At 41.6% G+C, this 16231-nt stretch overlaps 1 protein-coding gene across 1 annotated transcript in view; it reads right to left on the reverse strand.

Annotated features, from left to right (window-relative positions):
• Window positions 1–6365: 6365 nt before the first annotated feature.
• LOC104388120 (monocarboxylate transporter 2-like) overlaps window positions 6366–16231 on the reverse strand; it is a 21931-nt gene continuing 12065 nt past the window's right edge. The window contains exons 2-4 of the mRNA XM_009996943.1: window positions 15031–15174; window positions 9405–10268; window positions 6366–6655 (exon numbers count right to left, since the gene is read on the reverse strand). Of these exons, the coding sequence (XP_009995245.1) occupies window positions 6366–6655; window positions 9405–10268; window positions 15031–15174 (1298 nt within the window). The remainder of the gene's footprint in view (window positions 6656–9404; window positions 10269–15030; window positions 15175–16231) is intronic.

Here is a 16231-nt window from a genome sequence, read left to right on the forward strand (position 1 = left end):
CAGCAGGAAGAATGCTGTAAATTAATTATAGATGTATGTTAAATTACTTTCATTACCACCCTCAGTTCTGGAAGGGAATCATGTGAGCAGGATGACTGATGGAACAGTGTTTTTATGTATTCCCCCAGTAATGGGTATTTTTACTTGGCTGTCAGTGTTGATTCTCAGTTCAGAGAAGCTGGAATCACACATTTCAGAAAATGAAGGTTCAGTCTAAAATTAACCTCCAAACATTGCCAAACAACTGTGGCTCAGACAGACTTGCTGCAATAGAAGCTGTCTGTTCAGTGTCTTCTCTTGGCACCACTCAGGGATGTTCAAAGGTGGACATGGGGAGGCTTCATCCCCTTTAATATGAAGCACTTCCAAGTACAAGGGAGAAGGAGTCACTCACTTTGGGTGTTGCTTCTCACACCATCAAAGATGTAACAGCCAAGACAAAAGTCAACATGCGTAGAAAGTTATTTTCCATATTCACCTTTTAACAACCTTGGTGCAGAGTATTTTCTAGGGATTAATGACCAGGCCAGTGTAATGGTTCTCTGCTGAATTTCAGGCTATCAACTTTTCACAGCCTATCATTAATCCCTGGAAAATATCTAGGTTCATGATAGATATGAGTGAAAAATAATACAGCATATGAAGGTAAGTGTATTACTAGTGTTTCATCACGTACTGGCCTTAATTACTAACTTCAGACACCCTTCAGAATACAAGTAAATTAGCTACAGCTTCGTTACACTGCAATTACAAAGCTCCTTCACTGCACTTCTATTTATATAGTGTGTAATCATGATCTTCTCTGGCTGAAAACTGAAATCATGATATAATTGTCCCTCATGCTTGATACTGGAATGTATTACACAATACTGTGTTTTGAAGGATATCTGTAACAGTTAAGTCAGAGGACAAATACCTCACTGGGTAAATTAATTCAGTGTCTTTCTAGCCACAGCACTCACAATATTTCTTGTTTAAAAAAATAAATTTGGCAATTGTTTTCTAACAAAATGAAAAGAGGAAAAGATAAACACAATCAGGCTGTTTTCCAAAATGTTGAGCTTAGCTAAAAGGATACCAGCCTTCTGGATGTCTGGGATTTTCTAAGCCAACCCACTGATGGAGGTCTCCAAATGGAGGCTTACCTTTGGAGGGGCAATGGTTCCTCCTTGTAGACCTATGTTTAAATATTGCAATGGAGATGACATGTTTGTACTCCATGCAAGAGAAGACCTACATGGCTGTAGCCCAGCCTTTGAGCAGCAGGGAGGTTTTGTTTCTAGTCTTAACTAATCAGCTCATTCATCTTCATTAAGTTCTTGGATGAGATACGAGGACTCATTCATCTTCCCCATATCACTAGCACTTCGGTCTGACTGACTCTTGACAGACTTTCTGGGGAACACATCTCATGAAGCAGCATGTGTGCTCAAAAATCTTTCCACATAAATAACCATAATCTCAGTGTTAAATTGACTTATGGGAGTAACACTAAGAGATCTTAGAAAAATAAATCCAAAGGAATAAGAAACAGGAATCATGTCCCAGTTCATGACCTGGGGGTAAATTTTATTATGTGGATGGTTCTGGTTAGAAGAGCAGAAAGGAGAGCCCAGCCATGGAGAGGAGCTGTGCTGCCTTCTCAGTCCCTGGCTGTGGTCTGAGGTTGGGAGTCAACACAGAGGAGCTCAGCTCCTCTGGCTTCTCACTGTGACTTGCCCCTGGCTGGGACCCACCTGGGGCCTTCAGAGGTGCCTTGAGGATCTCCTTAGCCACCAGATTTGAGTGACTTGCAGTCTTCTAACACGTCAATCCTGACATCACTGGGAATAACTGCATGCAGGGCTTTACCTTGTGGATCTTGCCTCCCATCTGTTGGAAAGAGGCTGGGTGTGGGTGCGTCGATGTCCATGCAAGGTAGGATGCTATCTCGGAAGTCTGAGGCATATCTAAGACACTCCCTTCCCCACATCACCTCTGTAGGATCTGGTCTGCTGTGGTTTCCATTAGACCTGTAGAATTGCCAACTTCCCTCCCACAGTCTGCTGGGAGAACAATTAGACTTGGCACGTTAGCTCAACAAACACTTATTGTGCACCCTCTTAATGGGTGGTAGGTAGAGTCTGCAGATGTTTCACTTAATAACGCAGGGATCCTCCCAGGTGTCCTAAGGATCTCTCTCTGGAGTTGTGGGGTTTGTTCAGATGCTATAACTAATGTCAGGGGCTGCTTACAGATTAAAAACTACTTGAGAATCTCATCTGTCCAGGAAAAGAATTCCAAGCCTTGCAGTACAAGGCAAATGCTTGTCCCCATTTCATTTCAGCTTTGCCACTTTACCTGTCATTGGCAGCAGGCACTGAGTGACTCTGCTTTGCACATCAAAGGGAATTCAGGATACAGGAGAAATCCAATGTGTTTGAGTTTAGTCAGACCTTGAAGCTGAAGTCATTGGTGAATGGGAATCTTCGCCTCCTCAATAGCTTTAACCAATAATCTGTAGAAGGTGGAAATTTCTTCACGTGACACATGTTGGTGGGAGGTCTTTGCACTGAGCAGAGGGAGGTCTTAAAAACATTGAGAGAGCCCATGAGAAACCCATGTTTCTCTGTGTTTCTTTTCCCATGGATTTAGTCTGGTGTGAAAAATGCCAAATTCATGGCCTGGGGAGTTGGTAGTGAAAAATGGACCGTTCAGAGATGATCGTGGTGTGACGATGGGCAGTAGCAGCTGAGGTGTTTGCATCACTAGGACTATCAGATAGTTAGTTTAAAATAAAACCAGACTTTGGCCTCTAAGGTTTGTCCAAACCTCTAACCACCTGCACTACTGAGCATGTGAAGATTCACCCTCTGCAGACACAGCAAAGTTGCAAGCACTAATGTCACAGCAGGGTCCCATCTTGACAGGTGTTTGGCTCTGCAGGAGAACAGGTTGTACATTGTTTTAAAAGGAAATTATATGATGCCATTACCTGTGATAGCAAGGCCTTTACTGTGGTGACACAGAAGATCCCATTTACCTATTTATGTTCATTTTTTTGGCATCAGAATGTCAATGAGCTTCTCCCCAAAGACAAACAGCAGCACAGCAATAGTGCAGTGGGTGTCAAAGCTGAAGGCAAATTGACTCTGCGGTTCGGAGCTGCACTGCCATGATGGGAGGCTTTGATGACAGTTATGAGTGTCAGTCATCAAAACACCCTCACATGGTTCTAATAAGTCTAAACAGTTCTATTTTATAGTCAATGTCACTGTTGCTGCAGAGGGCACAAAAGTCATCTTTAAATTCATTCCTCAGTGTAATCTGAAAGCCCCTGTATTGTTTACTGGGCATTTTCCAAACACAGCCAAATAAATTTGGTGTCAGCTGCCACAGGAACTGTCCTTCTGAATAATATCCTGTGTTGTCTAAAATGATTGCCTATTTCAAACCTACAGGTTGGTGCTTCATTTTTGCATTGGTTTGTTTGCTTGCTTGTTTTTAACACAGTTAGTACCAAGTTACCTCCATTCATTCATGGTTCCAGACCCTCTGGTCTCCTTACCTGCTTTGTACTTTCTGGTTATGGTTCATTCTTTTTTTTCTTTCTTTTTTTTTTTTTTTTGTCTTAATTGGTATAATGGATCAGCATCAAAATCAGGCTCTGTTCAAGCAACCCTGGAAACAATGGGCAATTGCTTCTAATAAGGTCACAAGCTAATGAAATACAAAAGATGTCTAATAATTGTACTCCAAGGAAAGGGTTAGTTATCATCCTTGCACCTCTGATGTCCCAAATATGCCTCTTGTGCCTAGTTCATATATTTCTGGTACAGCACTCACACCTCTTGACTTTCCTACACAGGTGGTTTCCAGACTTAAGCATGTGTGTAAATATGAATATTGTGTTCAATTTGCCATAGAAATCACTAAATGAGATGCACAGGCAGCTTCTACTCCTTCACAAAAGCTTTTTCTAATGGATATTTCATATTACAGCATTTTTAATAACTGAAAATGTTCTTAGGAAAGTTTGAGAATTTTCCAAGCCTGGATTACACCTTCAAGGTATTGAATTCATGGGATTTGGTTCAGTGAAGCACTTCTAGGGCTCCTCACATGGTTAAAAGCACAGAGTGATTTGGCATCGCTTTGCTGCATTGATTAGTGAGATGTTATGGTTTGAACCCAGAGTGGGGACAGGAAGCAGGGTAGCAGGGAAGAAACAGGCCACCCACTGCTGAAAAACAGCCATAATCTGCAAAATTGTATTAAAATAGTCTGGCTTCTTATGTGATAGAAATAGTGCCATAATCTTAAAGACAGTATATGTTTCTATGACAGGAGGTTGAATAGGTTAAATGAAGGAGCTGCTTAATGTTAGAAGACTTCTGAAGCCATAAAGAACCACTCATCCAATGTAGCATTTTTTGCTCTCAGGGACAGGTTAACAAAGGTGTCCCTTTTCCAGAGGATTTTCATTGATAGCTGAACAAAAAAAGCCTTTTCATTGAAAATGTTATCAATATTATCAAAGGTTTATGATCTGAAAAGTTTGCTTTGGGTTTCTGCTGGACAAAAAGCATCAGCTCCTGCAATAAGGACAGCTGAGGATCTGGGTCATTGCTCCTAGAATTAATGGATACAACCTGGTGGGAAGGTATGAAAATCATCTTGACGGATCCTTGCTAGATCATTCCTGACTACTTTCCCACTCGATATGGGCCCACACAATGGGAGGTGCTGGTCAGCCTGGCTCAGATCATTGAAAATGCCAAAGAAACTGTATGACAAGGAGCTGGTGGTGGTCCTGGAAAATGAGGCTAGAGCCATGAGTTGTATTACCAGGTATGTGGAGCCAGGACTAGAAACCCCATGAGGAAAAATTTCTTACTGAATGGAAAGGCAACATTGCCCTACAGCTCACAATAGGCAAATATAAACTCATTTCCTTTTTTTAAGGGTTTTATTAAGTTTATTAAAACTTCCAGAATGCATATGGGAAAATGTTCAGGACCTTCTATCAATGACTTTTTCACTGAAATACCGTGTTTGACAGAAAGAAAGAATATTAAAAACACAGTAACAAAATCCTACGTACATTGTATAGGTTTTGGTTTTCAGAGCAAATGCAAGATGCTGCATAAGAATAAATTTTAAGTCCTACTGAAGTCAAAGATCATAATTCTTTAGTGGAATAAAAGATTTCACAGAAAAGGTTATATGCAAGATATGAGTTATCTAAATTTAAGGGTAGAGTATATTTATGGAGGTACTTTTAGAAGCCATTTTTCATAGTGTGTACATGTAGCTGGCTGAGGAGCACAACTCAGGGCAGTGGATCCCATGCCAGCTGTGTCTCAGGTTTATTCACTGGTGTAATGATGCCCATACCTCCTCTGTGCTTCAGTTCTTCATTTGTAAAATTAATTAATACTAACAACACTTACTGCCTCATCAGGGTGTTGTAAAGAGAAAGCATGCTAAAAACAGGAAGGCACTCAGACACTGGGTAATACATTCTGTGTAACCTCGTAGGGAAGATTTTTTAAAGAGTTTAGGCTGTTAGAATGCTGCTCAAAGTTTAAGCCCTTTAAGACTAAGTTTCTGCCCTGCACAGCCAAAGGACCTGGAAGAAGGGTTCCTACAGCATGTCAGCCTTGGGCCTAATACCACCTTTCTTGAGGCATTTTGCTAAATACAGAGGTCCCTGAGAAAGTCCCTGGTCAAGCCATGAGGAGCCACCACAGGTTAGATACTTCCTAGCATGCTCTGTCTACAAGGACAGGCTGCCTTGCTGCCACTTCACCCACAGGCATCAACTGCCCTCCCTCTGTTCAAGCAGCTCTCTCATGTTTTAATTTGAGTGTAAGGTCCATTTTACATTTCCATGCAGCAGAGGTGCAAGTCACAGTGCAGCTTCCAGTGGAATGCAGCCCCAAATCCCTGGGATAATTCTGACACTGAAGTCAAAGAGTTTTGACAACATGGTGAGAAGATCCAGCCACCACAGTACTCAGTGCAAAGCCCATTCAAGCTGCTGAAAAGGCTCTGCATTGACTCTCCTCTGATGGCCTCTTCTCTGAGTAGAGCTGTAATACAGGGAAAAAAAATTGGGGGTGGGAAATTTTACCCTTACTCAGCTCCTCTAGGAAATGGGAAATCTCTAAAGAAATACATTGCAGGGCCTTTGGAATGCAAATAGGTACCACACTCTGTGTCCCTGCACTATATAAGAAACTAGACTTGTTTTTCTTCTGTAACCAAGAAGATGTACATGGCACAACACAGGACAAAAATTTTTAAAACTTCGTGTGATTTCACAGCTGGTGTCACCTCAAGCAACCCAGACTTAATTTCCCATTCAGCACACAAGAACAGGTTTAAACTTCATTTGTGCCATTCACTTCCTTCTTTAGTCCTTGTTCCTCTCTCAAAGGTTCCAGCTCAGGCCCATCCTGCACAGTTTCTTTGTTCCAGTTATTTCTGCCTTCATTTTCTGTCCTTACAAATTTAGGGTCCTCTTCTTTTGCCTTTCTTTCCTTCTCCTCCTTGGCAAGCATCCGATAATTATAATAATTCATGATGAACAGGAAGGTTCCTGCCAGGACCATCACAGCTCCACATTTAATGAACATATACTTATAGTCCCCAAAGGTATCAATAAGAGTTCCTGTAAAACAGATAATTTAAAAAAAAAAAAAAAGACACTTAGAGATGAAGGCAAGAATATTGTTTCAGATCCTCAGTAGAAAAGGACACCCTTGTAGCTTTGGGATAAAATAAGACATTCTCAGTACTTCTCATCTCTTCCCCAGCTACTCTGATCCTGCAAATATTTCACGTACTTCACTGTACAGCCTGTGGGTAATGTTGACATAGGTAATAATACCAGTAGTTTGTACAGTTAAGTAGAAGGGGACAGAGAACCTACATTGCAAAGCCTGGACTTTTGAGGCAGGTCTATTTTTTCCATGCAGAAACAAAGTCTTCTGATCACATAGTCCACAGTCTTTCCATTTACTGCAGTGATCAACTACTTGGTTGTCTTCAGGCTGACAACAAAAGCAGCAGCTTTTGGGAAGACCTTTGTGAGATGGCACCTGGCCACTGGGTCTTGCCTCAGCTCTTGACAAAGACCCTCCAACTTGTATTCCATCACAGGTCATTAGAGGGGACTCAGCTTTTGGTCACAACTGCCCTTCCTGCATTTATACTCATGATCTAAAGATGAAAGGGCACTACACGGAACTGGAAAACATTAGTTCCAGGGAATGCAAAGATGATGCTGTCACTGTCAGATAATTTCAATGCCAAGACAAATGTGACAAGTTCCTTTCAAAGGTTAATGCCTCTGCTGCAGAGTTACAGAGTAATTGAAGGGAGATGGCTTAATTGAAATGTCAGTGTTCTCCATTATGTCAAAATGTAATGCAAATCTTACTGGGATTATGATCCTGAGCATTAATTCCCATTTGCTGGTGCAACACAGACCATTCTTAATATCCCAAATCCTAATTAAAGTAAGACCCACTCCTAACCTGGCCTTCACAGTACAGATAGTCCTCCTTGAAACTGGCCCACCATCAGCTCTCTGACTTTTTGGAACATGTTCTCCTCTTTAAAAAGATGGACCTTTAATTATTTCCTGACTTACTCTTTATGAAGAAAAGCTGATGATTAATTATCCCACTGCATTATATTAACAAGGGATTTTTATGGCCAGCAGATAGATTTCTTGATCACAAAAATATTTTTTTACTGGTTTTGGTCAATGGTTATTCCTGAATCATTCCTAGATGTCTTGGTCCACCTTTTTCAATGCACTGAGTTTTTTATGTTACTGGTGAAACATCAAGCAAATGCTAATTGTAACAATTCTTCCTTTTCTGCTAATCATAATGGCCTAGAGGTCTCCTAAGTAGGTTTCAATGAGAATTTTAATGAGGGGAGTATTGGAAAATTCAACAGTAGGATAGTCTTGCCTCTTTTCCTTTGAGAATAAGATAAAGTCATAAAACATGCTGGGAACAATTTAGTTAGTTCATTAAAGCAGAACCCTGCAGTAGGTTATTAAAATGCCAAAGAACCAATAAATTTGTGGCTTATTAAAATGGTGGGGGAAACCCTACAAAACTAATATTACTGATTATTTCATAAAACTGCTTTAGCTTCATTAGCAGTCTCTGGTCATTAACTTAATCTTCCACACGGAAAATTGTATAATTCAGAAAATGGTCATTTTAAAATTGTATTTTCTTTTGTTTGTCATTAATTAAATAATGAATCTCTCAGACAGCAAGAGGATACAGCTGCTTCTGTCACACCATATGAGCTACCTGGCAATATGAAGAATTACACAGCTCTGCAAGATGTGTCATACAGAGCAGTAGCCAGATCTCAATTCTGAATCAAGGAAATGGGTTTCAACTGCCTTCTTTCTGTGCATTCTTAAAATTTATATGACACTATCATATCAAAAGAAGTATCATAGTTTAACTCTTCTATTTCCAAATCCAGACGGAACACGGAACCTAATTAAACATTTTAGCATACCTAAAGGTGAGTAGTTTCCAAACCAGTTATTCTAGCTTGCCTAGAGGTGAAATGCAAATTGCAGGACAGGCATCTTCACGTAGCCAGGATGGTTTGTATGTTCTGAGATTATGTCACCTATAAGGTCATTTAATTCACAGACGACTCAGAGTTGATAAGGAATGTACTAGAGCCAAATGCCAGATTGTGAAACAGTGTCTTCCAGACAAGGTGTGTTCCTCAGAGAAAAGAAATGAGTGCATGCTATAGAGGGAAAGAAGCAAAGGCCATGAAAATCATAGATAACTACCCTCACTTATGTTCAGATGACTGTAAGCCCTGCTGGAGGTTCAATATTGTCAGCATGGACCTCTGATGGTCTCTGCCTTTTGATATTTCTTACCCTGCCATCAAAAGTAAGCCTTTTTTTTTTACTATTTTTGGAACAGCCTTAAATCTATCAGATTCTCTGAGATGACTGAAATCTGTACACAGAAACAAATACGAGGTGTGAGTCAACAAGAGACTTTCACAGAACTCTTGTCTTTGCTATGCTTAAATTGTGGTAGGCTCCAGCCTCTTGCAACAGGAGTCATCCAAAGTGCAAGGTTCTTGGGGCTGCAAGTTCAGTTCAAGTGTTTGAAAGGATCAGAGATTAAATGGTCACTCTACAGACTCCTGACTCCAACTAGAGAAGTACATAGAAATGAATCAAGTAGTGCTGGAGGAAACACCTCAGACCCACCTTCCCTATCCAGATACTAATGGAAAAGATGTGAATGGGAAGCAAAGAAAACCCATTAAAAATAATTTCTTATAAACTCTGCTTGCAGGAGGTTAAATTTCAGTGACAACCCAGTGGAAGCAAAGGAAGAAAATACACTCACCTCCTATAGGTGGTCCCAGTAATATCGTGCAACATTCCGCAATGGTGACCAGGCCAACAGCACTTGTGAACCGGGCAGCTCCCACGAGATCCATGAGGGTTTCAAAGAGCATGGCACAAACCATGCCAAAGGCCAAGCCAAAAAAGCTGGAGTAAACAACAAGCCCCGTGTAGCCAGAAGCCAGTGGGCACAGAAGGTGGCAGGCACCATTGAAAGTGATGGAGAAGCTGAAAAAGTATTGAATCCGTGGCCTCACCCACTTGCTGTTTGCAATGATGCCAGTGGTAGGTCGGGCAATCATATCCACGATGGCAAGGATGGAAAGGAGGAAAGCAGCTGAATATTCATCAATGCCAATGTGCTTTGCATAGGGTGCCAGAAAAACAATGGGGGCAAAAAATCCCAGGAACATGAGCACATTTCCAATCAGGTAAATCAAGAACCCTCTGTGCTTAAAGAGGGAAAAATCGAGGTACCGATTGATTTTTTCACAGCAGTCTTTTCCTCCTTCCTCTTCTGTTTTGGTCTCCTTGGGATTAATAATTTCCATGGCATCCTTAATGACCTCTTCTTTCAGTGCATCCTTTCCTTCCTCAGCTGCCTGGGTTTTGACTGATGCTGGGGCTGCCCCAATAGGTCTGAAGAGGGCTCCTGCCACACAGCAGTGTAATAAAATTGCCCCAAGAATTAAAAAGCTGCCCCTCCAGCCAAAATTGTCAAAAAGGAACTGGTTGAGGGGAGCCAGAGTGCACAGCATCACGGGGCTCCCTGCCATAGCAAGGCCGTTTGCAATGGGTCTTCTCTTTAAAAAGTATTTCCCTATGATTATCACTGAAGGCTGGAGGTTGAGAGCAAGGCCAAGTCCTGGAACAGAGAAAAATAGTTGAGATGCACAAGAGAAAATTTGAGATCCAGTTATTCTCAGCTCACTAATTGAGGCAAATTCATAGACAATTGGTCCACTGGTGGCTCTTTAACATCTGGATGCAAACTTTGCTTGCGATATCCCTAAGCTTCTGGCTGCTGCATTTGGATAATCAGACCCCAGAAAGACACTTTCAGTCAGAGAATGCCCCTTCCTTTCGCACTGCAAAGCTCTTGAGTGGCAAACCTAGCACAAAGGGTTTGCTTCAGAATAAATAGAAACTGCACCCTCAACAAATGCTGGCTGTTTTTTTCTAGATAGAATTGCTTTGTTGGTGGAGAGGATGGATCTACTGAACAAAAAAAAATTACAAGTCCCCATCTGAGAAGGTTATTCTGGCTTGGACAGTGCTAAACACCAAAGCACAGCCTTCTCACATGCTGCTGGGGTTGGTACCTCCTTTCATAGGTGGTGGGCACTCAACACTGCTACCAGGTTGACAAACCTGCATAGAAAATACCATCATTCTTATCAGCTTCTACTGACTTGGTGGTGTGACCAATTCAGGACTGATGCAGGAGATTAAAAGGTCTGCAAGTACATAGAAAAACAGCTACTGAGGATGCTAATTAGACAGGACCCTAGAGTATTTCTTTTAATTAAAATTTATTTTTATTGCATTTAGATATATAAATGGTATTCTAAATCTGCATTGCTAATTCAGTTTGCCAGCTTCTCTTGCACAGGTGAGATGTGAAGGCAGATACCAAATGCTGTGATGGTCTCAACTTTCTATGGTTCTGCTTGAGAGCACTAGAATATAATAATACCTTCTTTTCAAACATTTCTAAGATGTGCAGTATTTCCTTTAAAAGTCAAATTTTAAGCACTCCATCAAAATGACATTTGAATATCATGCCACACATTTTCCATCCTCTCATCCAAGAAAGAATAACCCACATTAGAACAAAGAAGAAATGTAATCCTTGAAGTGATTATACCAGAGAACACGAATCCTGAAAATAGGGTCATGCAGATTTCTTCTTGTTCATTAGTCTATATAATTAGTTTGTTTAACTGTGCAGTACATAATTAGGCATATTGCTTTACAGAAGAGAATTTAGAAAGGTCCAGGTCCTCAAAATTAATTAAGGAACACAATCATTAGTTGCTGATAGAGTAGAATCCAACTGATGCAGCAGAATTCAGCTGATGTTGGATGGCTTCAGTTTGGATGCTTTTACAAAATTATTATTTTTGCCAAGTCCGAGATTCTTTTTTTTTTTTTTTAATTACTTGGAAGTTTACAACACTAAAGTAAATTGAAATGGCAACGTATTAAAATTAGTCTTGATATGAAACACATTTTCAGCATGAACTTTTCTAGGTAGTCCACGTATTTGGCAGGGAATGTCTTTGGGAAGCACAGATGGTTCATACTACGTTAGGGGCCAAATTCATCCCTGTGAGAGGGCTGACCTGAGAGCTATGGAGGCAAAACACAACCTTTGTCAGTGAACACCCTTGAGGGTGCTCAGATACAGGAATGCATCTTCTTTCACCTGAGAAGATGCAGCACAGTGAATCAGAGTTTTCTTTAACTCCTCATTTCCCAGGCCAGTAGGTAAGAGCAGAAACTGAACCATCATTTCAATGGAATCATTCCTGATCAGAACCTACCACATTGTGCAGAGATGGAAAATCAGACTGGATGCCAGCTACCCACTTAACCAATACTCAACTCCATTTTTTTATTATGTGAACATTAATTTTCCAATCAGATAAATCTAATTTAATATTACCTCATGCTCTTCCCATTAATTAAATTTTGAGAGTTTCAGATTTAATGACTGGAATTTCAATTTACTTTAAGCTCTTGGCTGACTTTAGTTGGAAATATTTATATCCATTTTAGTTCAGTTTTCAGAAACTACAGCAGCTTTTCCATGGCTGAAACCATTACCCAAGTAACAACATTTTCTCCCCAGGGATATGTCAGAAAGGCCTATTGGTGGTGTTGCATGAGCAGAATCAAGCTTGTGCCAGAGGAGCATCCTTCCCTAGATTAAATAAATCTCCCTCGTATTAGAAGGAAATAAGGGGTCCTTCTGGAGGCAGCTGTGGACCTATTGGTCTTGGTCTTTCTTTATTAGCAAGAGAAGATTCAAGCAGTGCTCAACACTAACAGCTAAGGTTGTCTCACAACTCCAGTCTCATTAGTCCATGCACTTCACCATCCATCCCATTTCATTTCATGATGGTCTAATCGGTACAGATTGTACTAAACTCTGGCCTGTCACTCACACCTCGTATTTAGCTTTGAAATCTGCTGCTACTACTTCAGACTTGAGGAAGAGGCTGGATGCTTAAGCACCTTTTTAACACATCCAGGCTGGCATCTATCCAGGCTGACAGCTTGCAAATTCCATTTCTTTTTCTAAGTGCTACAGGGAAACAAGGAGGAAGAGAAGGTGGGTTTTACAGCATATGCAAAGTGCCTCATGCAGCCCACAGCTCAGTGCCATCAAGGACAGAGCTGCCTCCGACAGACCCTGTTCTGCATGCAACTGGAAGGACACATAACCAAGAAAGCCACTGAGATCTCCATGTCTAATCCTTCCACCATAAGCAGACACTTCCCACTCTCCTTCTCTGAAGAGCTTGTTATTGATAAGCCAAAGGCACAGGGCTGTAGCAGAGGCCTCCCAGAACAAACTACCTTGGTTTTATCTCCATCCCTGTGGATTACATGGACACAGTCTTTTCTGCCAGTCTGTTTCCTTTTCAGGCCAGTGGGAAGGAGGCTAGGAAGAGCATGGAGTTTGCAGGTTGTTCCAGTCCCTGCAAATCAGCCTTACAGACACCTCTCTGCTCAGCCAGCAGTGCTGCCTGACGATCAGGCAGCTTCCTAATTGCCCTTCAGTGTTCCCAAGTTAGGCCTGACCAGCAAAAGCACTTCAAGCATAATTAGAGGCATCAAGCATGGTAGCAGGATTACAAGCATCTTCCCCTCCCTGTCAAATTAATATTCCTTCCCCAGCACACGTACACTGTGCCTGGAAATGATGGGCTATTACCTCATCCATACAGCTGCTTTCATTCAGCAAGCAGGAGGGAATATGTACAGGAGGAAAAAATGGGCTTTTTTTCTGAGGAAACATCGCAGCATTGAAGACAGGGGAGGACACGGGCTGTCCCTGTACCACTGTACAGGCAACAGGGTTACATGTGTGCCCTGAGCACAGCTCATAGTATCAACTCTCTGGCATGGGCAATGGACTAGATTTGAGCAGGGTCTTCATAAACCTTAGACCCACTGGGGTTAGGCACAAACGTCCCTCCTGGCACTTTCATAGACAAATATTTTTGAATGTGGGAGTTGGTGCCTTCCAACAGCACTGCTTCTTGTCTGAGCCCTTCTGCTCAACAAAATGCATATAATTTTAGCAAAGGATTTATGGTTTTCTTGTGCTAATCTAGCATTAGTCAACTTGCTAGAGGACATCTGTTTAACACAAAACTATGCAAGCTCTTGCATCAATAAATATTGATTTTATCCATGGAGGACACTGGTTATTTTTATTTCTCATCGTTAGAATCTTTTTCAAGGAATTTGCAAGATTTATGCACTCAGTAATAACACAGTTTCATCTAACTACAGTGACTCTCCTTAGAAAGGGTAATGTTTAAGAGAGGGAATCCTATATGGGGATTTATTTACTTTTGTCCAGCTCTAACAAAGCAATATTGGTGTAGGAGAATAGGATGACAAACTTTCTGTCCCAATTTACTTTGCTAGTGGCTGGTTTTATTGATTTTAAATGTTGAGCTCACGCTTTTCATGTTCAGAAAGCAGCAGCACTTAAGGCAGCTGCAGGCAGAGAGGGAACATTCATTAAAACACACACCTTGCAACCTCAAAAGCCAATTCTGAACTCATTGTGTCATGTTTTTGGGCAGATGTCCTAACTGCACTGGAAGAAACATTGACTGTACCTTAGCCAAAATAATCATACAAAAATGCTTACAATTAAGCATCTATACTCACACAGGGGAAGTCCAATCCATCTGCCTTTAACAGCACTAACCTGGCACCTACAGGCTTTAAAGATGCTGGACTGAGCCTATGACTTCTCCTCTTTGAGTTTCCAATATGAAAATCCAAATTTCAATACAGAAAATGCAAATTATAACTTAACTAAGGAAATACAGATTATTTTTTCTCTATACAGATAATGTTGCACATCTTCCGTCAACTTTAGTGGCTGTTCCTTTCAGATAAAAGACCTCCTAGCCTCACAAGCAAGCAAAGGGGCGAGTAAACCAAAGCAAAGTGCTGAAAACTCATTTCATGTATCTCATAGAGGGAATATAACAGTTATTTAGGAGCACAGGCTCTTTCAGACTCACATTTGTATCTCACAAGGCTCTCTTTGCCCAGGACAGAGCACAGTCAACCTGGAGCTGAGGGCGCTGATGACCATCCCTACTGGTGCCTCTGGCCAAGATCACTCAGCTACAAAGAGCACATCCCATGCTAAGATCCTGCACGCAACGTTCAGCCAGGAACACAGAACCAGGAGGGGATGTTCTCTTTGCTAAAGCTCAACTGGGGAAGTTAAAAAGTGAGGGACCCCTGTCCCACCTGCTTTTTATCTCACCATGTTCCCATTGCGTTTGGCCGAGGTGCCCAAGGGTGGGTGTCCAAGCCATCAGAAGTGACCCTCAGCTGTGGGTAGAAAGCAGATGCCTTCTTCTTACCTGTGATGAAGCCCACGCAGATGTAGAGCTGCAGGATGCTGGTGCAGAAGGCAGCTGAGACCATCCCAATGCCACAGAGCAGGCCTCCAAATATAACCACGGGTCGGCTGCCATAGCGGTTTACTAAAATGCTGCTAATGGGACCTGGGGAAAGAGAGCAAAATGACCCTTGAGGTGGGTATCTTCTGACAGAAGGGCATGTTTGACACAAAGCAGGCATAACTCTGCAGTATCAGTACCCCTGAGGTGCTGCTGACAGCTTCGAGGGTGCCTTCAGCAAGAAAATGGAAAAAGAGAGCAAGATGATCCGCGCGGTGTGGAGGTGGCAGCACGTCCCATGCCACACAGTGACAGTTCCTGCCCCCAGGACTTTACAAGTGTCATCAGAGAAAGCAAACACAGTAATAAATCAGGTGAACACAGGATCCCAACATAGAAGCTTCTTGATTTAAGATAATGTTAAACCAGGCACACACAGGTTCATATGAGAAAGCTGATATCATGAATACTGGTGCATTTTTCATACCTCTATTTAATGCGATTCCAATACTGCTGACCAGGACTGAAGCTTCAGCAGAACAGTTGTTAATTAAATCTTAATAGCTATCTATATAGATAGAAACAATGTGGGATGATGGATTAGCTGGAGCTCAAAAGAATCAGTTTGGTCTTGCATTTATGTAAAGAAGTGGTTCGGGAAAGTGCAAAGATACAAAAGACAGAAATGGTTTCACAAAGACTGCCCACTGAGAGGGTGCATTCAAAGCTAAAGAAGTGGAACAGGCCAGCAGCTTTGGGTGGAGAAGGAAAGAAAGGAGGTCTTATGTACAGTAGTCTCCACCAGCTGTAGGACTAATAAAATCAGAATCACCAAATAATACGTGCCAGAGGGACCTGGAAGGTCTCAGCACCAACCTACTGCTCAAAGCAGGGTCAACTCTGAAGTTAGATCAGAGAGAAAGTAAACTGAGAAGGAAAGAGCAGTCCAGAAGTTAGGCTATGAAATGTAAAAAAAAAAAAAAAAAGATTCTGTATTACTCAAATTGAGAATTACTCAACCTGAGCCAAATTGCTGCAGAAATTATGCTGGAAATAAAGCAGGGGGATATAGGCAGCACTTAGTATCTTATCTTACCAGATGATTACTCAGCACACAGCAATGGTCTTTCAGAGCCCAGTGAGCTCTTTTTCCTTCATTCCT

The sequence above is a fragment of the Chaetura pelagica genome, unplaced genomic scaffold (assembly GCF_000747805.2).
Source record: "Chaetura pelagica isolate M959 unplaced genomic scaffold, ChaPel_1.0 scaffold24, whole genome shotgun sequence".
Taxonomy (NCBI): Eukaryota; Metazoa; Chordata; class Aves; order Apodiformes; family Apodidae; genus Chaetura; species Chaetura pelagica.